General features: G+C 44.4%; 1 protein-coding gene across 1 annotated transcript; it reads right to left on the bottom strand.

Annotated features, from left to right (window-relative positions):
- Positions 1–26,822, bottom strand: LOC134341829 (zinc finger protein 585A-like; the record flags this gene model as incomplete). The annotated part of the gene is made up of 3 exons (XM_063039762.1): positions 1–2,534; positions 26,057–26,189; positions 26,526–26,822. Coding segments are annotated over 3 exons (1,506 nt in total), but the record flags the coding sequence as incomplete, so codon positions are not given.

Consider the following 26,822-nt stretch of genomic DNA (forward strand, 5'->3'; position numbering starts at 1 on the left):
CCCATTCAGTCAAATAGTTCCACACATTTAAAATAGTTTATTACATTTTTTAATTTTGTACTACTTATATAATTTAACTATTTAATGTGTATGTTCTTATTTTAAATCACAATGGTTAAAATCTATTGTTATGAATTAGGTTCTATTGCTGCCGCAGAGACAACGAATTACATGACATCTGCCGGTGCTATTAAACCTGATTCTGATAATTGGTCTGGGAGACCCACCACCGGTCACCTGATCCCAGTTACCGCAGATCGTAATGCGAGACTGAAGCCTTTTCCATTTATTTGTATTCCTCAGTTCAGTTAAGTATCCCTCTGTGGTTCCAAAGCAGCTCAGTCTGTCTAATATTTCCACACAATTAAAATGGGGAATTTGTTTATTCTTATCACGTACTGAGCTACAGTGAAAATCTTGCTCGACCTACCATCCACACAGATCGATACATTACTACAGTACATTGAGCTGATATACGACAAAACAATAACTGTAACAAAGCATTATGGCTGCAGAGAAAGTGCAGTGCAGATAGACATATGGTGCAGGGTCACGTCGAGTTACACTGTGAGGTCGAGTCCATTTTATTAGACTGGAGACCATTAATTTGGCTGACAACCGCAGACAGGAAGCTGTCCATGGGCCTGGTGAATCTAAGGTGGGGGTTTATATGGGAGGCAGGGTTTGAGGGTCAGCACAACATTGTGGGCCGAAGGGCCTGTACTGTGCTGTACTATTCTATGTTCTATGTTCTATAAACAATAGTTAACAGTGGTATGTGTATATATGTGTGTAAATATAACTCCCACCCTACTGAGCTCGGGGGAAACAAGGCTTGGAGTCTTGAGACGGTAAAGTATGAAAGTTCAGCTTAACCACAGAATAGGTGATGAGAGAGAGATATTTGTAATCCAGGGTAAATGTTGAGTGAAGGCAATTATGTCAAATTCCACAGTTTCCACGGTGGTAAAACAAGAGAACAGTCGCTGTAGAATTTATCCGTTGTCGTTCTAAATCCACATACGAATAATCACCGAAAGTGACTTGTCACAAGGGGTATCATCTTCAAGTGAATTACCACACCACACCCAGGCAAGGGTTAACACATAAGTGGTCTTCACAGGATACCCCAAATCCGATCCACTCCTATAGATCAAACGAGGTGACAACCACATATTCAACGTATGCTGAATCGATAATTAACCCAACCTTGTGGGCAGAGGAAATTTCTAAACAGTGACCCTTGGCTACTAGTTCCCTTGTTTTGAACCTTCAATTTTTCCTCCTTTATCTCGGTCTGACTCTGAGTGTCTGTGTCCTCGGTTAAAACTAAACAAGCTGTGAGCGATGTAAACAAGATGCAAGTCAGACTGATTCGCCGTCTTAATCTCTCTCTCTCTCTCTCTCTCTCAAAATGACAGTCCACAGCAAACGAAACCTAGGGATTCATAACAACGGTCACTCCCCATTGTGAACTGACTGGTGTGCCAGTAGTTGGGATGACTGAGTGAACCCTTTCCCACATTCTTTGCAGGTGAATGGCTTCTCCCCAGTGTGAACTCGCTGATGTCTCTGTAGGGTGGATGATCGAGTGAATCTCTTCCCACATTCTGAGCAGCTGAACAGCTTCTCCCCAGTGTGAACTCGCTGATGTACCATAAGGGCAGAAGAGTGAGTGAATCTCTTCTCACAGACTGAGCAGGTGAACGGCTTCTCTCCAGTATGAAGTCGCTGATGACTCTGTAGGTTGGATGATTGAGTGAATCCCCTCCCACAGACTGAGCAGGTGAATGGCTTCTCCCCAGTGTGAACTCGCTGATGAATCTGTAGGTCGGATGACCGAGTGAATCTATTCCCACATACTGAGCAGGGAAACGGCTTCTCCCCAGTGTGAACTCGTTGATGACTCTGTCGGTCGCATGACCGAGTGAATCCCTTCCCACAGACTGAGCAGGTGAACGGCTTCTCCCCAGTGTGAACTCGCTGATGACTCTGTAGGTTGGATAACTGAGTAAATCTCTTCCCACATTCTGTGCAGGTGAACGGCTTCTCCCCAGTGTGAACTCGCTGATGACTCCGTAGGTGGGATGATTCAGAGAATCTCTTCCCACATTCTGAGCAGGTGAACGGCTTCTCCCCAGTGTGAACTCGCTGATGACACTGTAGGTGGGATGACCGACTGAATCTCTTCTGACAGATTAAGCAGGTGAACGGCTTCTCCCCAGTGTGAACTCGCTGATGTACCAGTAGGGTGGAAGACTGAGTGAATCTCTTCCCACAGACTGAGCAGGTGAACGGCTTCTCCCCAGTGTGAACTCGCTGATGACTTTGTAGGTGGGATGACCGAGTGAATCTATTCCCACATACTGAGCAGGAGAACAGCTTCTTCCCAGTGTGAACTCGCTGATGTACCAGTAGGGTGGAAGACTGAGTGAATCTCTTCCCACATACTGAGCAGGTGAACGGCTTCTCCCCAGTGTGAACTCGCTGATGTACCAGTAGGGTGGAAGAGTGAGTGAATTCCTTCCCACAGTCTGAGCAGGTGAACGTCCACTCCCTGGTGTAAACACACTGGTGAGCCATTAGGTCAGACGACTGAGTGAATCCTTTCCCAGAAATTCAGCAGATGACCAGCATCTGCCCGGTGTGAACTGACTGGTGTGTCCACAGGTGAGACCACTGACTGAATCCTTTCTCACACACAGAACAGGTGAAAGGCCTTGCCCAGTGTGAACTTGCTGATGTACTTTCAATTGAGATGACCGAATGAATCGATTCCCACTGTTTGAGCAGGTGAACGGCCTTTCTCCTGTATAAAATGACGACTGTGCCAGTCTGTCAGATGATCGAGTGAATCCCTCCCCACTGTCTGAGCAGGAAGGATGGTCGATTGAATCCCTTGCTCCACTTCTTAAATGTCTGGACAGAGACAGCAAAACTGGTGTTTGAGATTCCTGGAGACAAATTACTTCTCGTTTTAACCTGTAAAAAGATTTACAAAATCCATCAATGGATGTACGACAACATTTCAGATGAGATTACTTGAGTTGCCAAGGTTTGTTCTGGTATCACACTGTTACAGTGAGGTTCAACCCAAGTTGGACAGAGAAATCATCTCCTGACTGGGCACAGTGCTGGTATCTGGAATGACCATCAATTCCCTGATGCTCTTCCTGTCTCTATAAGAATGGGGCACTTCTGCCATCTCCAGTTTGTTCCTTGGCTCAGTATGACTCTCTCCATTGGTATTATTCCCTGTTCCTGCTGAGCCACATGGGTGCATGGCCCCACAGTAACTGAGACAGTCTCGCGCAAATAGTCTTTCTTGACGTGCAACTGGGATTTTCTTGTATTAACTTAAGGTGCCACAGTTTTAACGGCATATGAAAAATTCCTGCTGAGATGAATGGTTGGTCCACACAGCTGTTAAAAGGACTTAGAGTGAATTTTTGTATTATTTCAGGTTCTTGTCACAGTCATCGAAAATTACAACAGAGAAACAAGCCCTTTGGGCCATCTAGTTTGTGCTGAACTACTTAAACTGCCCAATCCCATACCACTACCATCCAGGTACCAATGCAGACCTCTTAAATGTTGAAATTGAGCTCACATTCACCACTTGTGCTGTCTGCTCATTCCACACCCGGATGACCGTCCGTGTGAAGAAGTTTCCCCTCATGCTCCCATTAACGTTTCACCTTTTACCCTTAACCCATGGCCTCTAGTTGTAGACCCACCATCTCAGTGGTAAAAGCCAGCTTGCATTTACCCTATCTATACCCCTCATAATAGTGGTATACCTCCATCAAATCTCCCCTCAATCTTTTATGTTCCAAGGAATAAAGTCCTGACCTGTTCAATCTTTCCTAATAACCCAAGTCCTCCAGACCTGGCAACATCCTTGTGAATTTTCTCTGAACTCTTTCAACCCCTTTTACATCTTTCCTGTAGGTTGGTGACCAAAACTGCACACGATACCCCAAATTAGGCCTCACCAATGTCTCGTGCAGCATGAACAAAACATTCATCTCCTGTACTCAGTACTTTGGTTCATGAAGGCCAATATGCCAAAATCTTTCTTTCCGTCCCTATTTAACTGTGACACCACTTTCAGTGAATTATGGACATGTATTCCCAGATCCCTTTCTTCTGCAGCACCCCTCAGTAACCGACCATTCACTGTGTAAGACCCAGGTCCTACCAAAATGCAACACCTCGCACTTGTCTCCATTAAATTCCATTTTGCATTTCTTCACCCATTTTTCCATCTGGTCCAGGTCGCACTGCAAGCCATGATAGTCTTCCTCGCTGTCCACTACACCCCCAGTCTTGGTGTCATCCACAAATTTGCTGATCCAGTTAACCACACTATCATCCAGATTACTGATATAGATGACAAAAAGTAACAGATCCAGCACTGATCCCTGTGGCACACCACTGGTCACAAGCCTCCGGTCAGAGAGGCAACCATCTGCTACCACACTCTGGCTTCTCCCAAAGACAGTGTCTCATCCAATTTACTATCTCATCTTGAATGTTGAGTGACTGAACCTTCTTGACCAACCTCCCATATGAGACTTTGTCAAGTGCCTTGCTAAAGTCCATGTAGACAACATCCACTGCCTTGCCTTCATCCACTTTCCTGATAACTTCCTCGAGAGACTCTATAAGATTGGTTAGACATGACCTGCTGCCTATCCTTAATCAGTCCACATCGATCCAAATACTTGTATATCCGTGTCCTACACACACATTCCAATAACTTTCCCACTACTAATGTCGGGCTCACCAATGTATAAATTCCCAGTTTATTTTTAGAGCCTTTCTTGAACAGCGGAGCAACATTGGCTGTCCTGCAATCCGTCACCTGTTCATCACCTGTCACGAAGGATGATTTAAATATCTGTGCATGGGCCCCGACAATTTCTGCACTTGTCTGCCGCAGAGTCCCAGGGAACAACTTGTCAGGACCTGGGGGGTTTTCCACGTTAATTTGCCTGAAGACAGCAAACACATCCACCTCTGTAATCTGTACAGGGTCCATGAAGTTGATGCTGCTTTGCCTCACTTCTATAGACTCTGTGTCCATCTCCTGAGTAAATACAGATGCAGAAAAGATCTCCCCCATCTATTTTGTCTCCTCATATGGATTACCATTCAGACCTTCCAGAGAATTAGTTTTTTCCCTTGCATTCTTTTCACACTAAAAAGTTGGATGCCCTCGGGGGTGGAATTATGATATTGTAGTTATTTAACAGTCTTGGTAGCACCCAACAGTCTGAGGCATTTAGAGGAACAAAATATCTGGGGCCTCAGTATCTCTTGAAAACCAAGGTTCCCTGCACCAGTAACCTTTCAACTTCTATTTTGCAGGCACGTACAATCTCTGCACCATCAAAATTTCACTTCTGAAGGCCTCCCACTTACCAAGTACTCCTTTGCTAGAAAACGCCTGTCCCAAACCACACTTGTCAGATCCCTTCTGAAACCATTAAAATTAACCTTTCTCCAATTTAGAATCTCAACCCATGGTCCAGACCACACTTTTTCCATATTTACTTTGAATCTCATAGCATTATGATCACTAAATTCTGTCACCAGCCCTGGATCATCAGCTCATTGCACACTTCTACGTCAGGAATTCTATGTACTGATTAAGGGCACATTTGACAATTCTACCCCAGCTAGTCCTTTTACAGTATGGGAGTCCCTGTCAATATATGGAAAGTTAAAATCACTTAATGAATCAACCTTTGTTTCTTGGCATGGTCTGCAATCTCTCTACAAATTTGTTCCTCTAAATCCCTCAGACTGTTGGGTGCAAACAAGTCCCAATAATGGCTACAATATCATAATTCCCTGTCCTGAGCTCATCTGGCTTTCCTACGATGCTTCTTGCATTGTGATATACACAGCTCAGCACATTCATCGCACCATGCTCAACCATTTGATTGCTGACTCTGTCTGAGGTCTGAACAACATCTGACTAGTGTCAAGAAAACAAACTCTCCCTCATCGTCACAAAAACAAACGATCTGATTGTGGACGACAGGAGGAATGGAGACAGGCTAACCCCTATTGACATCAATGGATCTGGGGTTGAGAGGGTGAACAGCTTTAAGTTCCTCGGCATAAACATCACCGACGATCTCACATGGTCTGTACAGACCAGCTGTGTTGTGAAAAAAGCACAACAGCACCTCCTTCACCAGAAGCTTGGGATGGGGCCCCAAATCCAAAGAACTTTCTACTGGCACACACATTCCAATAACTTTCCCACTACTGATGTCAGGCTCACCAACGTATGGTTTCCTATTTTATTTTTAGAGCCTTTCTTGAACAGTGGAACAACATTGGCTGTTCTCCAATTCTCCAGTACCTCACCTGTCACTCAGGATGATTTAAATATCTGTGCTTGGGCCCCGACAATTTCTGCACTTGTCGGCCGCAGAGTCCCAGGGAACAACTTGTCAGGCCCTGGGGATTTATCCACGCTAATTTGCCTTCAGACAGCGAACACCTCCATCTCTGTAATCTGTACAGGGTCCATGAAGTTGATGCTGCTTTGCCTCACTTCTATAAACTCCTATAAACTCCTGTATATCTCCTAAGCAAAAAAAATATCTCCCCCATCTATTTTGTCTCCTCATATTGATTACCATTCTGACCTTCCAGAGAATTAATTTTTCCCCTTGCCATCTTTTCGCACTTAACATATCTGTAGAATCCATGAGGATTCTCCTTCACCTTGTCTGCTGGGGCAAAGTCATGCCTTCTTTTATTTCTTTCATAAGTGTTCACCTGAATTTCCTGTACTTCATAATTACCCATTTGTTCCTATCTGCCTGTACCTGGTATGCGCCTCCTTTTTATTGATCTGGGAGATGAAAGCCAAAGGGGTGATGGAGCTGCATGGTGGGAGGAGGGGGTAGGGGAGGGTTAAACTAAAGTTGCAGGGGAATGGGAGCCTGAACAACAGAACAGATAGTAGAGGTGTTGTGGAGACAGATGTTGTTCAGTCCTTAGGCAAAGTCAGGAATGAAAAACATTGAACATGGTGCAGTGAATATGCTCAATCCTGTATATTTCAATACAGGGAGCAGCGTAGGAAAGGCGGATGTGTTCAGGGCATGGATCAACACCTGGAATTATGACACTAGGATCTGGCAACTGTGGATTGGGACAGGCTGCTTTATGGCAAAGGTGCGCTTGGTAAATGGGAGGCCTTCAAACCGAAATTTTGAAAGTACAAGGCGGGTATGTGCCTGTCAGAATAAAAGGTAAAGATAGAAACTGTAGGGAACCTTGGTTTTCAAGAGATATTGAGACCCTGGTGAAGCACAAAATGGAGTTGTAGAACAGGGACAGGCAGGTAGGTTCTTATGGAGTTTAAGAAATGCAAGAGAACACATAAGAAATAAATCAGGATGGCTACAAGGCATGAGATTCCCCTTGCAGAAAAGATGAAGGATAATCCTCAGGGATTCTGGAGATAGATTAAGAGCAAAGGGACTGCAATGCACAAAATTGGTCCTCTGGAAGACCGGAATGGCAAACCACGTGTGGAACCAAAGCAGATGGGGGAGATCTGAGTATGGAATGAGCTGCCAGACGAGGTGGTAAATGTGGGTTCTTTTTTAACATTTAAGAATAAATTGGACAGATACATGGATGGGAGGTGTATGGAGGGATATGGTCCGTGTGCAGGTCAGTGGGACTAGGCAGAAAATGGTTCGGCACAGCCAAGAAGGGCCAAAGGGCCTGTTTCTGTGCTGTAGTTTCTATGGTTCTTTGGTTCTATCTCAAATATATTTTTCATCTCATTTACTCAGGAGATGGACACAGGGTCTATGGGATTGTGGAAAAGCGGCATTAAAATCGTGGACCCTGTACGGATTAAAGAAGAGGAGGTGATTGCCATCCTGAGGCAGATTAGGGTGGATAAATCTCTAGGGCATGACAAGGTGCTCCCTTGGACCCCACGGGAGGCAGTGCAGAAATCGTTGGGGCCCTAGCAGATATAACTAAATCATCCTTAGTGACAGGGGAGTTATCACAGGATTGTAGGATAGCCAAAGTCAGTTCGCTCTTCAACATAGAGCAGAGAAATCTACAGCATACTCCAGGCCATTCAGCCCACAATGTTCTGCCAACCATATAACTTACTCTAGAAACTGCCTGGAATTTCCCTAGCACATAGCCCTCTATTTTACTGAGGTCCGTGTACCTATCTAAGAGACTGTTAAAAGACCCTATTGTATCTGCCTCTACCACCACCGCTGGCAGTGCATCCCACACACCCACCACTCTGTGTGTAAAAAAACTTACCCCTGACATCCCCGCAGTATCTATTTCCAATCACTTTAAAACTATGCCCCCTCGTGTTAGCCATTTCAACCCTGGGGAAAAACCTCTGGCTATCCACACGATCACTACCCCTCATCATCTTATACACCTAAAAAAGGCTCCAAACATAAACAAAGAAATGATATATTGCTTTGAAGATTTGTTAGAAGTATACAAAATTATAAGGGTATAGATCGGGTAAATGCAAGCAGCTTTTTCCACTGAGGTTGGGAGGGATGACAACCAGAGGTCATGGGAAAGTGGGGAAGGAGAAAATGTAATGGGAACATGTGGAAAAGCTCTTTTCACCATTGACTAGATGGGTCAAATACCCTGTTTCCGTACTGAACTACTCCATATTTTTATGACAGACAAGCTGGACAAACTTGTTTGGAAGGGAAAAGGTAGGAGTGACAACGACGCAGCAATGGCTGGAGTTTCTGGGAGCAATTCGGGAGCTGAGTGAGAGATACATCCCAAAGAAGTGGAAGCATTGGAAAGGCAGGAGGACACAACCGTGGCTGGAATGAGAAGCCAAAGCCAACATAAAAGCAAAAGAAAGGGCAAACAAAAGAGCAAAAACTATTGGGTAGCTTTTAGAAACCAACAGAAGACGATTAGAAAAAAAAGTCAGATGAGCTCAGGGGGTGGAATTATGATATTGTAGTCATTAATGAGTCTTGGAGCACCCAACAGTCTGAGGCATTTAGAGTAACAAAATAACCGGGGCCGAAATATCTCTTGAAAACAAAGGTACAATATCATAATTCCCTGTCCTGAGCTCATCTGACTTTCCTACGATGCTTCTTGCATTGTGATATACACAGCTCAGCACATTCATCGCACCATGCTCAACCATTTGATTGCTGACTCTATCTGAGGTCTAAACAACATCTGACTGGTGTCAAGAAAACAAACTCTCCCTCATTGTCACAAAAACAAAGGAGCTGATTGTGGATGACAGGAGGAATGGAGACAGGCTAACCCCTATTGACATCAATGGATCTGGGGTTGAGAGGGTGAACAGCTTTAAGTTCCTCAGCATAAACATCACCGAGGATCTCACATGGTCTGTACATACCGGCTGTGTTGTGAAAAGAGCACAACAGCACCTCTTTCACCTCAGACGGTTGAAGAAGTTTGGGTTGGGCCCCAAATCCTAAGAACTTTCTACAGGGACACAATTGAGAGCATCCTGACCGGCTGCATCACTGCCTGGTATGGGAACTGTACTTCCCTTAATCGCAGGAACCTGCAGAGAGTGGTGCGGACAGCCCAGCACATCTGTAGATGTGAACTTCCCACTATTCAGGACATTTACAGAGACAGGTGTGTAAAAAGGGCCTGAAGGATATTGGGGACCCAATTCACCACAACCACAAACTGTTCCTGCTGCTACCATCCAGGAAACGGTACCACAGCAAAAGGACCAACAGGCTCCGGGACATCATCTTCCACCAGGCCATCAGACTGATTAATTCATGCTGATACAATTGCATTTCTATGTTATACTGACTGTCCTATGTACAAACTATTTATTATAAATGACTATAAATTACACATTGCACATTTAGATGGAGACATAACGTAAAGATTTCTACTCCTCATGTATATGAAGGATGTATGTAATAAAGTCAATTCAATACAATTCACCCTCCCCACTATCTGTTCTGTCACTCTGGCTCCCATTCCCCCTACAACTTATTTTAACCACATCACCCTCTCTCCCCACACTAGCACTAGCGAGCCTTACCACTGGGATATTAATCCCCTCTTGTTCTGTTCCCCTCACTAACGGATCCCCTATCACCCCTTTGACTTTCCTCTGTCAGTGATCCCCCCAACAGTTTCTAAAGTGGATCCACCTGTTGTTGTGTGGGATGGACACAAGAGTACTCTGCGTTGGCCATTTAACCTCATTCCCCTTCCTGACTCTCACCCAATTTCCTGTGTCCTGCACCTTGGGTGTAACTCATCTCTCTTCACGTTACATCTATCCCAATGCCCCCCACCCCATCCCGACTCCTGGATGATCTGGAATTCATCCATTTCAAGTTCAAACTCCGTAAATTGCAGGGTTACAAGCTGCAGCTGGATGCACATCTTGTAGGTGAGGGCATCGGGGACACTGGAGGTCTTCCCACCTTCCCACCAATGTCCCCAATAATTTGTAATGACCAGTGTGCACATAAAGCTTTTACCGTGCATTTTTTTTACCCAGTGACAACATGGGCAGAGTGAACTTTAAATAGAGAGGTATTCATTTTAACAGCTAGCAAATCACTGTCAATAAGAACTTTGATGTCCTCTGGGTTTGATCAAGTTCATCTGCACTCTCACACAACCTGTATAGTAGGCCTGTAGCGGGTAATGAAGGATTTTCTCTCCACAGCTGTTCCACACTGTCCATATGTGATTTGCTTGCTAAATGACTCTTAAAAAGGTCAGATTTCCAACTAACACTCCACTACTTCCCACTTGCAAATTCTCCAGCAACTTTTGCATCACCACAATACACACAGGTAACACCAGTTTCTGTATTGTACATAAATATTTCCCCTGAACCCTCCCCCAGGTGACTGACGGTGAACTCAGTGATGGCAATGCCAGTGAATATGAAGGGAAGGGCAGTAGTCTGTCTCATTGGAGTCTGGCACATTTGTGATGTGAAAGCTACTTGTTGCCCAGGGCAAAGGTGTTTGATATCATTATGTACCCAGAGAGAATGGGTCAAAACATGTTCTTACGGGTAGAAAAGTCCAGAACAAGAGGAGGTAGAACAAGCAACAGACACAAAATGCTGGAGGAACTCAGCAGGCCAGGCAGCATCTATGGAAAAGAGTACTAATGCTGAGTTCCTCCAGCAATTTGTGTGTGTTGCTTGGATTTCCAGCATCTGCAGATTTTCTCTTGTTTGTGACTGGAGGCAGAACAAAGGTGATTTTCTCAACAGCTGATGTAAAAGATTTTGTTCCCTTTCTCCGAGTTCCCGATCCTTGCATTTAGACAGCTGGAGCTCAGCTCTGTCTGAGAGATCCATCGGTTCCCATTCCCTCATCAGCCGGAAGCTCCCCGGGGCCCGTGTACGGATGGTGGGGCTGAGAGAGAGGGAAGAGAGCAGGACTGTCCCGGGATTGCGGGTCACGGAGTCCGGAGTCACAGCAACTACCCGAGATTCTCGCTTACCTGCGGCCGATCCCGCAGCCGTGATGCCGAGGCCTTCGTGTACTGCGCGCATGCGTGATATTCACCAACGTCATCAACCTTGAAGCCTGCGCACTTGATCGATGCCTCAGCGCCGGCGAAATTTATAACGCAATGCTTTATGGGTAATCACCGTGCCATTAACAGTTTTTTCAAACACTGGTTCCATGTCCATATCTCAGTTTTTTAGTGTCTGTATAGAAAACTCAGCAGCTGTTTTAACGGAGAAAGCGGCTCCAATAAACAATATACTCAATATCAAAGTGTATCTAATGCCAAAGTACAATCCTCTTACAAAGGCAGATATAAAACACAAGAGATTCTGCAGTTGCTGGAAATACGGAGACGCACACACACACACACAAAATGCTGGAGGAACTCTGCAGTCCAGGCAGCAGCGAAGCAGAGGAGTACATAGTCTAGGAATTCTGAAGGAGCTCGGCCTACACGTTGTCTGTTTATTCCTCTCCACATTTGCTGCCTGATCTGCTGATTTCCTCCAGTGTTTTGCATTTTTTTAAAAATCAGTTTCCAAATGTTTCTGTTCTTTCATCTGCAGGCACATCTTTTTGGCCTGATTCCTCTTCCTACTCCTCCTCGTAAACTCTAGACCCCATATCTCTCTGGAGCCCCAAAGCACTGACTCATGCTGGCAACACTTTGGTTTCCGACTCTGCTCCATCGAAGATTCACTCACTCGTCTGCTGTCAGACTTTAGAGGCGCATTGCAACAGCCCAGCTGTCTGAAGCACAGTCCTTTGAAATGAGTGAAAATGTCCCAAAACGTTCAAAAGATCAGGGAAGAAGGAGTTTAACCACCTTCGGCCGGACCCCTGGGGAACGTCAACACCACAGTGAGCTCATCATCTTATTCAGTCTGGAGAAAAACATGCAGGAAATTCATGCAGGTGGAGAAGGTGATAAGAGCCATTGGTCGTGAGAGTAGCCAGAGGCTTTTTCCCAGGACGGAAATTGCTAACACAAGGGGTAAGTTTAAAGTAAGTAGTTGCAAGGGAGATGTCAGTGGTAAGTTTTTTTTACACAAAGAGTGGTGGGTGTGTGGAATGCACTGCCCGTGACAGTGGTAGAGGCGGATACAATAGGGTCCTTTAAGAGAATCTCAGATAGGTACATGGAGCTTAGGAAAATAGAGAGCTATGAGGTAGGGTAATTCTAGGTGTTTTCTAGAGTAGGTTACATGGTCGGCACAACATTGTGGACCGAAGGGTCTGTAATGTCCTGTAGGTTTCTATGATTCTATGACATTCAAGGGAAATCTCTTCTCCCACGGACTGGTGACTAGTTGCAATCTGTCATCACAGAGAGAGTGAGAGGGGGACGGCAGGGATGGATTTTAAAATACTGATATGGAACAGAAACATGGGCAGGGATCAGATGGGCCGAGTGGCCTCTCCAGTGTACAATGTGAGTGTAGTAGAGACAGTAAGCACCTAGGACACGGAATTTGATAGAGAACTGATTTATCTTTCACAGATCCACAATATTAAACACCAGTCTAGTTTAAGGCTAACATCAGCAGAACAGACTCCTCCAATGCTCAGTGACCAGGGTTCAGTCCTGGGTGCGAAGAGCAGCCGCAAGAAACATAGAAACATAGAAACATAGAAAATAGGTGCAGGAGTAGGCCATTCGGCCCTTCGAGCCTGCACCGCCATTTATTATGATCATGGCTGATCATCCAACTCAGAACCCAGCCTTCCCTCCATACCCCCTGACCCCTGTAGCCACAAGGGCCATATCTAACTTCCTTTTAAACATAGCTAATGAACTGGCCTCAACAGTTTGCTGTGGCAGAGAATTCCACAGATTCACCACTCTCTGTGTGAAGAAGTTTTTCCTAACCTCGGTCCTAAAAGGCTTCCCTCTATCCTCAAACTGTGACCCCTCGTTCTAGACCTCCCCAACATCGGGAACAATCTTCCCGCATCTAGCCTGTCCAATCCCTTTAGGATCTTATACGTTTCAATCAGATCCCCCCTCAATCTTCTAAATTCCAACGAGTACAAGCCCAGTTCATCCAGTCTTTCTTCATATGAAAGACCTGCCATCCCAGGAATCAATCTGGTGAACCTTCTTTGTACTCCCTCTATGGCAAAGATGTCTTTCCTCAGATTAGGGGACCAAAACTGCACACAATACTCCAGGTGTGGTCTCACCAAGGCCTTGTACAACTGCAGTAGTACCTCCCTGCTCCTGTACTCGAATCCTCTCGCTATAAATGCCAGCATACCGTTCGCCTTTTTCACCGCCTGCTGTACCTGCATGCCCACTTTCAATGACTGGTGTATAATGACACCCAGGTCTCGTTGCACCTCCCCTTTTCCTAATCGGCCACCATTCAGATAATAATCTGTTTTCCTATTTTTGCCACCAAAGTGGATAACTTCACATTTATCCACATTAAATTGCATCTGCCATGAGTTTGCCCACTCACCTAACCTATCCAAGTCACCCTGCATCCTCTTAGCATCCTCCTCACTGCTAACACTGCCACCTAGCTTCGTGTCATCTGCAAACTTGGAGATGCTGCATTTAATTCCCTCATCCAAGTCATTAATATATATTGTAAACAACTGGGGTCCCAGCACTGAGCCTTGCGGTACCCCACTAGTCACCGCCTGCCATTCTGAAAAGGTCCCGTTTATTCCCACTCTTTGCTTCCTGTCTGCTAACCAATTCTCCACCCACACCAATACCTTACCCCCAATACCGTGTGCTTTAAGTTTGCACACTAATCTCCTATGTGGGACCTTGTCAAAAGCCTTTTGAAAATCCAAATATACCACATCCACTGGTTCTCCCCTATCCACTCTACTAGTTACATCCTCAAAAAATTCTATGAGATTCATCAGACATGATTTTCCTTTCACAAATCCATGCTGACTTTGTCCGATCATTTCACCGCTTTCCAAATGTGCTGTTATCACATCCTTGATAACTGACTCCAGCAGTTTCCCCACCACCGACGTTAGGCTAACCGGCCTATAATTCCCCGGTTTCTCTCTCCCTCCTTTTTTAAAAAGTGGGGTTACATTAGCCACCCTCCAATCCTCAGGAACTAGTCCAGAATCTAACGAGTTTTGAAAAATTATCACTAATGCATCCACTATTTCTTGGGCCACTTCCTTAAGCACTCTGGGATGCAGACCATCTGGCCCCGGGGATTTATCTGCCTTCAATCCCTTCAATTTACCTAACACCACTTCCCTACTAACATGTATTTCGCTCAGTTCCTCCATCTCACTGGACCCTCTGTCCCTTACTATTTCTGGAAGATTATTTATGTCCTCCTTAGTGAAGACAGAACCAAAGTAATTATTCAATTGGTCTGCCATGTCCTTGCTCCCCATAATCAATTCACCTGTTTCTGTTTGCAGGAGACCTACATTTGTCTTTATCAGTCTTTTCCTTTTTACATATCTATAAAAGCTTTTACAGTCCGTTTTTATGTTCTCTGCCAGTTTTCTCTCATAATCTTTTTTCCCCTTCCTAATTAAGCCCTTTTTCCTCCTCTGCTGAACTCTGAATTTCTCCCAGTCCTCAGGTGAGCCACTTTCTCTGGCTAATTTGTATGCTACTTCTTTGGAATTGATACTATCCCTAATTTCTCTTGTCAGCCACGGGTGCACTACCTTCCTTGATTTATTCTTTTGCCAAACTGGGATGAACAATTGTTGTAGTTCATCCATGCAACCTTTAAATGCCTGCCATTGCATATCCACCGTCAATCCTTGAAGTGTCATTTGCCAGTCTATCTTAGCTAATTCACGTCTCATACCTTCAAAGTTACCCCTCTTTAAGTTCAGAATCTTTGTTTCTGAATTAACTACGTCACTCTCCATGTTAATGAAGAATTCCACCATATTATGGTCACTCTTACCCAAGGGGCCTCTCACAACAAGATCGCTAATTAACCCTTCCTCATTGCTCAAAACCCAGTCCAGAATAGCCTGCTCTCTAGTCGGTTCCTCGACATGTTGGTTCAAAAAACCATCCCGCATACATTCCAAGAAATCCTCTTCCTCAGCACCTTTACCAATTTGGTTCACCCAGTCTACATGTAGATTGAAGTCACCCATTATAACTGCTGTTCCTTTATTGCACACATTTCTAATTTCCTGTTTAATACCATCTCCGACCTCACTACTACTGTTAGGTGGCCTGTACACAACTCCCACCAGCGTCTTCTGCCCCTTAGTGTTACGCAGCTCTACCCATATCGATTCCACATCTTCCTGGCTTATGTCCTTCCTTTCTATTGCGTTAATCTCTTTTTTAACCAGCAACGCCACCCCACCTCCCCTTCCTTCATGTCTATCCCTCCTGAATATTGAATATCCCTGAACGTTGAGCTCCCATCCCTGGTCACCCTGGAGCCATGTCTCTGTGATCCCAACTATATCATAATCATTAATAACAATCTGCACTTTCAATTCATCCACCTTATTACGAATGCTCCTTGCATTGACATATAAAGCCTTCAGGCGCTCTTTTACAACTCTCTTAGCCCTTTTTAATGCTTGCCCTGGATTTGTTGGCCTGCCACTTTTACTTTTCCCCTTTGTACTTTTTGCTTCTACGCTCACTTTACACCCCTCTGTCTCTCTGCACTGGTTCCCATCCCTCTGTTGTGAACTAACCTCCTCACACCTAGCCTAGAACTGCAGATTCTGACAGTAACAGTCCCTCATGAACCTGCAGCTGCCTTCAGTCACCGTGATGTTTAAATATTTAACACGGAGCTAATTTGATCTCCTCCCGGCTCCCTGATGTGAAGTTGCTGGTGTTGCAGCAGTTGGGATGATTGAGTAAAACTCTTTGCTCACTCCGGACAGAAATGTGGCCTCTATTTATTGTGAACTCACCGGAGCATCACAGGTGGGTTAACTGAATGAGTCTCTTCGCGCACACGGAGCAGGTGAACGGCCGCTTCCCAGCGCAAAGCTGCTGGAGTTTTGGACAGAGTGAAGGATGTTGTAATGGTGCATCAATCGCAGGGTCAAACAGTTAAACAAGGCTGGTAATTGTATTAACAAGTGAGACAGAGAAACACACACACACACACACACACACACACACACACAGTAGAACTTATAGACACTGGATAGCTCGGAGTAACTCGGCCGGAAATTCACTCGGCAAGGATCAGACCGACCGAGCCCCAGGAATTCGCACTGCCCCTTTAGATATAATCCAGGGCACGAAGGAATCTGTGCCCAGACTCGGGACAAGTTTACAGGTAACCAATCTGAAGAGGAACAAAGGTTCATGGATATTTACTTATATACCTGCAAAGTCTCAGGGAGAATTAATTAGAAGTATCCAAGGATAATTGCATTGTGATTGTCAACTATAGAAGACACAACTCTAACATATAAAAATCCCCGAAGCGCAACAACACATTTGAGTTACAATTCATAAAACTCAGAGAACTGACAAACAAAACAGCAAAGAAAAAAAACAGAGACCTGAGAATACTCTACCTCCGACACGACGGTGCGACAAATCCCGTCCCACCACGGCCGCATCTGACGGCCCAGTACTGTCTGGAATGTCCTTTGGAATTCTGAATTAAGGACAGGATCCAAAATATTCCTCCCGAACTAGCAAGATGATCCTCGGTAGTGAGGGGTGGCGGGGGGGGGGGGGGTGGCGGTGTCGTGGCGTGGAGGGAAAGGCATGTGAGTCTTCCGATTCGGGGCCAAATAGGGACAACGTAAAAGTTTAAATCCCGATAGGCGGAGTGAATTTTTAGAGAAGAAGGAGGACGTGATATATATGTTGCCAGGACAGTTTTCCTTCTGACTTTAAAGAGGCCGATAAAGCGAGGGGCTAGTTTTCGTGATTCAGGTTTGAGTGGACGAACTTTACTTGAACAGAGACCCGCTAATCAATATTGAAAGAGGGGCCAAACCGCCTTTGTCTGTTGGCCTTGGCCTGCTGCCGGGCTGAACTTTCTTTCAGAATCCTTTGCCCTTGAGACACCTTTAAACAAGTTATTCTGCGGAGGGCAACCCGACATCTAATTCCTGATCAGGAGACAGAGCGGGCAGAAACTCAATGTGACACGAACTGGGTCATACCCAGTGGTGAATGCTGAAGGGTGCTGTGGGTGAACTCGGCCCAGATTAAATGGTTACTCCAAGAGGAGAGAGGCAGAGAAGAACCTGTTCCAGGTCTTGGTTCGTCTTCTCAGCCTGTCCATTAGTGTGAGGGTAGAAGCCTGAGGAATGACAGGAGGTAGCCCCAAGCAGCCTGCAATGTGCTTGACGGAGATTGGAGGTGAATCGGGACCTCGGTCCAAAACAACATCTGTGTGAAAACCTTCATATGAAAACTTGTCTGTGAGAATTTGTGCGTCTATCGGGAGAATGGGAGTTTATTTCGAAGAATGTATCCACAGGCCTTGAAGAACTTATAGAACACAACTAAAATAGTGGTAAAGGAATGTGATGGGGACAGGCAGATAATGATATCTACAGAATGGTGAGACCGCGGAGTGAAGATATGGGTAGATCTTGTAGAGAAACTCGGCTCATCCCAAAAACCCCTGCATTTACCAGGCCCGGATGGTTTCGTTCAGAAACGTTGACAAATTGTTTTTCCTTTCAGATTATGCCTGACCCAGTCCTCCAAGAGATGTCAGCTGCTATAGAAATCTTGACTTTTGCCTGGATGTTGCGTCCGGTAGCAGGTCCAGTAGTTTAGGAAGTACACGGAAGTCAGCGTGGACACTTGAGAAGCGGAGTTTACCCTGAGTACAAACACAGTTCAGGTCTGATTTTACAAACAACGTGAAACATTTGAGTTGGTGTCAATATGACGACATGCTGGTGGAGGCGTCGTGGTCTGAGAGGGAGAGATTGACGGTGACTGGAACATCACGACATGTCTCACAAAGTATCAGGGGCTGTGATTTGGATGGAGCTCTCTGATGCTCTGATGGAGATGGGTTCACCAGGAGCCTTCAAAGGTAACTGCGTACACAGATGACGGGCGATTTATGTGTAGATATCGAAACAATACAGGAAACAAAGTTAACGAGACGGTCCAAGTGATAGTCAGCGCGAAGAAGGTAAGACCATGAGATACAGGCGCAGAATTACTCCATTTGGCCATCGAGTCTGCTCCGCCATTTCATCATGGCTGATCCAATTTTCCTTTCAGCACCGATCTCTTGCCTTCTCCCCGTATCCCTTCCTGCCCCGAACAATGAAAAATCTATCACTTGCTGCCTTCAATATCCCTAAAAACGTGGCCTCCGCAGCTGCGACTGGCAAAGACTTCCACAAACGCACAGTTCTCTGGCTAAAAAAAAATCCATCCTCTTTACCGGACTTAAAGAGCGTTCCTCTATTCTGAGGCTGTGTCCTCTGATCCTGGACTCTCTCCCCGGAGAAAACATCCTTTCTGCATCCACTCTGTCAAGGCCTTTCATCATTCGATAGGTTTCAATGAGGTCACCCCTTATTCTTCTGAATTCCGGTCAGTACAGGCTCAGAGCCCTCCAACGCTTTTCATAGGACAAGACGTTCAATCCTGGAATCATTTTCGTGAATGAAACCCTTTTTAGCTTCAACACATCTTTTCAGGTTAATGTGCCCAACACCGCTCACAATACTCCAACTGAGGCCTTGCCAGTGCTGCAGGAAGTCTCCAGCATTAAACTAGGTGCATCAGTGACCTCCTTCTGTATCGTTAACTGAGTTAATTCACTGATGTCAAGGCTGACCAAAGTGTGATCACCTCTCTTTCTCTCCCTTTTCCCATTCGGAATCAGACAAACCTCACTTCTTATCGCCTTAGTAACATAGAAACCTAGAAATCATACAGCACAATTCAGGCCCTTCGGCCCACAAGGCTGTAACGATCATGTCCCTACCTGAGAATTACCTAGGCTTACCCATAGTCGTCTATTTTGCTGAGCTCCATGTATCCATCCATGAGTCCCATAAAAGACCCTATCATTTCCGCCTCCACCACAGCTGCCGGCAGCCGATTCCACACGCTCACCACTCTCTGCGGAAAAGAATCTTATCCCTGATATCTCCTTTGTACTTGCTTCCAAGCACCTTAAAATTATGCCCTCTCGTGCTAGCCACTTCACTCCTGGGGAAAAAGCCTCTGACTGTCCACACGATCAATACCTCTCATTGTCTTTCAACTAATTTAAATTCAATCTAACACAACCCTCCTGCATCTGAATCAGAACCAGGTTGAATATCACAGGCATTTGTCGTGAAATTTGTTAACTTTTCGGCAGCAGTAAAATGAAATACAGGATAAATAAATATAGAGGAAAAAAAAACTGAGTTACAGGTGGCGGAGGGAAAGAAGCAGTTCCTGAATCTCTGAGCGTGAGCTTTCAGGCTCCTGTATCTCCTTCCCGATGGTAACACTGTGCAGAGGGCATGTCCTGGTGGTGAGCAACTTTAATGAGGGATACCGCTGATCATCCCTTGTAATAATGATCAGTGAGGTACAGAGAGTTTGTATTTACCAACAAGTAAATTTTATTATTTCAACTATAAAGCGCGTAGGTTCACACGCTGTCTACCTGTGTGCATTCTACCAGAACCCCTGACACTCCATAAACAGTCAATGAAGAGAAAAGGTATTACTCGGGAAAGGAGTCTACGCTGCCGTCGTGATCCCGATCTCCACGTGTCCGTGGGGTCCTCCCTATTCATCATGGTTGGTCTCTGGCTGCGGGAGGGTTATCGCCCCTGTCTATTTGGAGTTCCCGAGTCTTCTACTGCTCCTCACAAATTGAACCACTGGATCTCTATCCTGACCTACCTGGGTCACCTTCTTACTGGTCATTGTACAGGGCAACAGCCGACATTGTTTCATGGCTCTGCCCACCCCAGCCTTGTGTATCTGGGTCTTTACATCCAGTTCAATGAGGCAGCCCAGGCAGACAGAGGCAACCGAACGAGACTACAGATTGCTTGTTTGGTAGGTCTGGCATTTTACATAATCAGTATCTACTCCTCTGAGAATGGTCTCAGGTTTATTGTTCTGATTAGATTGTCCCAGAGTCAGGAGTCAGTTCAGAGTCCACGCCCTTTACATAACAAACGGCTGCTTGTTTGAGAATGGTCTCAGGTTTAGCAGATGATCACCTGAAGCTTCTTCCTGTGTCCACATTCACCCAGTGTCCTTCTCGGGTCAGCTGTGGTCTGAATGCGCCAGGGTGGATGCTCTGATTAGATTATCCAAGAGCAAGAATCAGTTCAGAGTCCACGAAATGGGAGTTTTCCTTTTTTTAATTTAATTTTTATTTGGATGAGGTATTTGCAAGTATTACACCAACTTTTTACATATAAAACCTTTTTCCATTTTTTATACATGTATAAATCTATATATATTTATATATTCACAAGTACACACTGAGATGATATAAAAATAATTAGGCATTTAAATAGATATTTATGCGCAGTTGTAATTCCACTCTATTAAACTAGATAATAATAATAGTTGTTCAAAATAGTAATAGTACTGTATGAATAATAATCTCCATGTATCTCTTCTGGTCCATTTCTTTCTGTTCCAAAATATTGTGTGTAACCCTATGTAGTTTCCTTCATAGGTGTTTATGTTTGTTCCTACCCACAAACATACTTATCCAATCTCTGTGTACATATTTACTTCATTTTATCATATTTTTCTCTCAAATCCTTTTCTTTGCTTGTGTTAATTCCTCGTTTTCCAGAAACAGAATAGTGAACATTCGAACCAAGGGAGCTTACGTTAACACTATTACGATGTTGATAGGGAAAGCAGTACAAACCATTAAGAGAGTCATCTAAAGTCTGCTCGCTTTGGGGTTATAAATTCAATCCATTTATTCCAAATTTGATATTTTTTTTTAATTTTTGATTTCTCAGAGAGTAAGTCATCATTTCTATTTTAAACATCTCCAAAATAATTTCGTGCCAATCTTCTAATGTCGGTGATGTTGGATTTAGCCACTTCCTGGTGATTGATTTCATACTTGCCGCTAAAAGGGCCGGCAGCAGCGTCATATCTCCTTCTGTTCCAAAAACAATACATGCCCCAAATAGAGAGTCTCAAAGTTCAGAGGTATCTGGGTCTTAAATACCTTAACTAATGTTCTGTGAATACCTTTCCAATATAAACTTAATTTAGGGCAATCCCAAAAAATATGGAAATGATTTGCCTTGGAGCCACACCTTCTCCAACTTGCCATGTTTGTGTCTTTATATTTTTCCTAGCATGTGGTCTTGAAGTATCTTATAATATTTTTCCAACACTATTCTCTCCAAATCAAAGAGTTAGTCGAAGACCACTGAAAGCTGAATATTTTCCCCCAAGCCTCCTCTGAAACTACCAACCCAGCTTCTTTCTCCCACTTCTCTTTAATATATGCTGTGTTTTCATTTTTGGTATGAGAGAGGGCATTATGTAATCAGGAAAATAATTTTCTTGGTATTGAGCTGTAAGCCGAATTCAGAATCTTGAAAAATTCTAATTCTGCTGTTGCTATGTCTGCATACCTACAATTCTGGTTAAAATAGTGTCATACTTGAAGGTACCTAAAAAAGTCATTGTGTTCTAGGCCATGTTTGTCCTGCAGGGATTGAAAACTTTGTAATACACTTTTATGTGTGAATGAGAGGTAGGTTGTAAGACCTTTCTTTATCCATAGTTCAAATCTTTTAACTCTTCTGCTGGGAGGGAATTCGGTATCATAAGCACACCATTTGAAAAGTTTTAACATGTTATAGATTCCACATGAATTAGCCACCTTCTGCCATACATTTAGTGTGAGATTTATCAAGCAATTTTTAATCTTTTCCAATTGGGCCATCAATCCTTTGTCTGCAATTGAGGCCTGTAGAGGAAAACTGTCAATCAATCCAAATTCTATTTCCTTCCATCTAGCCTTGTATCGCTTATTACACCAATACAACAGAGGGGTTATCTGTGAAGCATAAAAATAATTTCTCAAGCAAGTAAGTGCTATACCTCCTCCTTCCTTTCCTAACTGGAAGGTGTTAAATCGGATCTAGGTTTCTTTCCTTACCAAATAAAGTGGGAAATCCATTTGTGCCGTTCCCTGAATTGATTATCGTCCACCTCCACAGGTAAAGACTGGAAAAGGTAAAGTAACCGAGGGGGAATATTAATTTTATGGTATTTATCCTTGTATTTAAACTTAAAAGGGGGATAAGGTTCCATCTATGTGGAAGGGTTTTCACAGGTGGCCCGGGGTGTTTGGAAGCTTCTCGACCACTATGGAAATGTTGTTTACTTGTAATACCAAAATGGCATTGTTGTCTGTGACAAAATGAAACCCGTATTGTATCGGAGTGTTTTGCTAATAATGTTCATGCAGCACTATGCTGCGTGAACCTGAGTACCTGACTGTAGACTGCAGTTCCTACACTGTATGTCATCTGCCACTTCATTGTTTGTTCTCCAAACCTGTCCGAGTCCTTCATTAGACAGCCGCTTAGCTCTAAGCTACCTGTCCGGCACCTATCTTTGTATTAACTGCAAAGCTGGTCACCAAGCCATCAATTCTGTCATCCAGATCGTTGATATCTAACAGGAAAATAAGCGGTCTCAATCCTGACCCCAGCGGAATGTCATTATTTACTGGCAGCAAACAGAATAGGTTCGCATTGTTCTGAGTCTTTGCCTCCTGCCAGTAGACCAATCTCCAATCGATGGAAGTATCTTTCCTGTAACACCATGAGCTGTGATCTTGTTAAGCAGGCGCATGGGTGCAAGACCTTGTGCAAGACCGTCTGACAATCCAAGCAAACAACATCCACTGCCTCTCCTTTGTCTATCCTGCCTGTTATTTCATCAAAGAATTCCAACAGATTTCCAAGACAAGATTTTCCCTCCAGGAAACCATGATGACTTTAGCCGAAATTATCATGTGCCAAGTACCCCGAAAAATCATCTTTAATGGACTCCAACCACTGAGGTCAGAAACTGTCATATAATATCTGTTCTTCTGCTTCCCTTCCTTCTTAAAAAATGGAGTGACATTTGCAACCTTTGAGCCTGCCAATACCATTCCCAAGTCTAGTGATTTTTGAAAGGTCATGGCCCATTCTTGAAGATAAACATGAGGGGGAACTTCTTCCCTCAAAGGTGGTGAGAATGTGGAATGGGCTGCCAGAGCAAGTGGCAGGGGCGATTTCAACATTTAAGCCAAGTTTGGATGGGTGTATGGATGGAAGGGAATGGAGGTTGTTGGATGAATACTTTGGCTCAGACTAGATTGTAGTGTTCTATGACTTTAATGCCTTCACAATCTCTTCACCTACCATTTTCTGAACCCTGGGGTGTACACTGTCTGGTCCAGGAGTTTTACCTACCTCCAGGCATTTCAGCTTCCAAAGCAAATTTTCTCCTTAGTAATAGTACCTATTCTCACTTCTGCCCCGATACTCTTGAAGTATTGGCATTTTTGGGGGAGAAAGAGATGAGAAGTGAGATATGAAATGTAAGGGGGAGGAAGTGAAGTGAAATATCACCGAAGAGTATATTCTCCTCAACGAAACGTATTCTTTTGGAAAAATATCTTGCTCCCATTCTGAAATGGAACTTTACAAAGAAAAATAATAACTGAAATGACAAATTTAGAAAACAGTATCTGCACTGAAACAGACTTGGATCAACACCACCTAGGACAGAAGGAGAATGAGGAATTACAGACATTAACAACTTTCATAACAAAACTTTCAGATAAAATTCCTAAATATATATTTTCTTCAAAAATAAGCAGGATTCAGCACTCCATGCAAGCATATACAATTGTGATATGAAGTACACACCAGGAAACTTAAATGAGAGGCCAACTCAGAAAAATGAATCACCGGTATTGAAGAAAATGTTAACCAGTGGAATGATTATGACCCTCCATGGAATACACCCCAATGATCTGAGCAGACGAGATGTTCGTCAAGGAAGCATCAAACGCCCGACCCAAAGTGGCAGACGTCTTCACAGAAAGAGAGGTTCCTTGCAGAAATACAGGACAGGGTGGTTAACACAAAAATGATCAAAAATACATAAAAGACTAACAAACAAGGTGATGAATGCAGAAAATGCCAGGAGAAACCAGACAAAATCCAACACTTTCTGGGATCCTGCAGCAGTTTAACTCAATCTGATTACTTACAAAGGTACAATCAAGTGGCAAACATAATTCAGCAAAATCTTGCTTTAAGCTCATGACTGACCACTATAAATTCAAGCCTGATCCAGTTTTAGAGTAAAAATCTTACAAATTATAGATAATCAATAGATTATTACAGATAGGACAATCAGACATAATAACCATCTCGATATAATATTACAGGATAAACAAGCAGGAACAACTCCCTCAATAGATATAACCATTCCCAACACACATCCCTCGACCAGTGGAGCACCTCACCTCAGGTATTGTTTGTGTCATCAGTCAGAGAACCAAATTATTTTCTCTGCCAATCAGCTTTGAAATGTTGCTACTCATTCGTTGCCACACCACGCTGCTGATTCCCTTCTCCTCATCATACGTTCTTACCCCGACCATCGTCCACAGCCCCAAACTCTGCCCTGCGCAGACCCGCCTCTGGTTTCTGACCCTGCTCCATTGAACATCCAACTAATGGTTTCCCATTCTGCTTTCAGTCTTTAGAGGACAGTGGTGTTTTCTAACAACCCTTTAGAAGCAGGGAAAATGACCCATAATGTGGAAATGAGCCCTGAATAAGGACGTTAACTACCAATGTCATGCTTCTCAGCACAGAGATTAGAGGGGCGAAGAACATCTCAGACAGAACTGCAGTCAGCTCGACTTCTTCAGTCTGCAGAGAATTCAAGGGAAACCTCGTCACCCATCACCACAGGGAGAGCGAGAGATGAACAATAGGGGAGGATTCAAAAGGACTGTCGTGGAATAGAATCACTGGCAGGGTCCAGCCAGCCTGAGTTGACTCTCTACTGTACACTAGGTGTGTTATAAATTCACTAAGTACCAGAGACAGAGTTTAAAATAGAACTGATTTATTTGTCTCAGATTCAGAATATTAAACTCCAGTCCCATTAAAGGTGAATGTGCAGCAGAAGAAACTGCTCCCATGCCCAGTGACCAGGGTGCAGAACTGGGTGTGGTGAGCAGCAGCAATAATTGCCGAGTTCAGCACCGACAGTCACTCTCGAAATTGCATTCAGCAATGGTGATGGACAAATATCCAGCATGCAGCTTATTGAAACTTTCTACCCATTGTAAACCCGGTAGTGTGTCACAAGGTTAGATTATTAAGTGAATCACTTCCCACATTCACGGCAGGTGAACAGACGCTCCCCTGTGTGAACTCAATGATGCACATTTAGCGATTTAGCGGAGATGGCTGAGAGAATCTCTTCCCAAAGTCTAAGCAGGTGATTGGCCTCTACCCAGTGTGAACTTGCTGGTGTTTTAGTAGATGAGATGACCGAGTGAATCCCTTCCCACATTCTGAGCAGATGAATGGCCTCTCCCCAGTGTGAAGTGACTGGTGTGTCAATAAGTTGGATGACTGAGTGAATCCCTTTCCACAGTCTGAGCAGGTGAAAGGCCTCTCCCCAGTGTGAACTCGTTGATGACTCTGTAGGTCGGATGACCGAGTGAATCCCTTCCCACAGACAGAGCAGGTGAACAGCCTCTCCCTGGTGTGAACTGACTGATGTCTCCACAGGGAAGATAAGAAAGTGAATCCTTTCCCACATTCTGAGCAGGTGAACGGCTTCTCCCCAGTGTGAACTCGTTGGTGACTCTGTAGGTTGGATGACTGAGTGAAAGTCTTCCCACACACTGAGCAGGAGAATGAACTCTCCCCAGTGTGAACTGACTGGTGTCTCAGTAGGTGAAATAATAAGGTGAATCCTTTCCCACAGAGTGAGCAGGTGAACGGCCTCTCCCCAGTGTGAACTCGCTGGTGTACCAACAGGTTGGATGACCGAGTGAATCCCATACCACAGTCTGAGCAGGTGAACAGCCTCTCCATAGTGTGAACTCGCTGATGTTCTGTCAGTTGAGATGAACGAGTGAATCCCTTCCCGCAGTCTAAACAGGTGAACGGCCTCTCTCCAGTGTGAACTCGCTGATGTACCTTCAGTTTAGATGAGAAAGTGAATCTCTTCCCACAGAGTGAGCAGGTGAACGGTCTCTCCCCAGTGTGAACTCGTTGGTGTAGCAATAGGTTGGATGACCGAATGAATCCCATCCCACAGTCTGAGCA

This window comes from Mobula hypostoma, unplaced genomic scaffold (assembly GCF_963921235.1).
Source record: "Mobula hypostoma unplaced genomic scaffold, sMobHyp1.1 scaffold_75, whole genome shotgun sequence".
Taxonomy (NCBI): Eukaryota; Metazoa; Chordata; class Chondrichthyes; order Myliobatiformes; family Myliobatidae; genus Mobula; species Mobula hypostoma.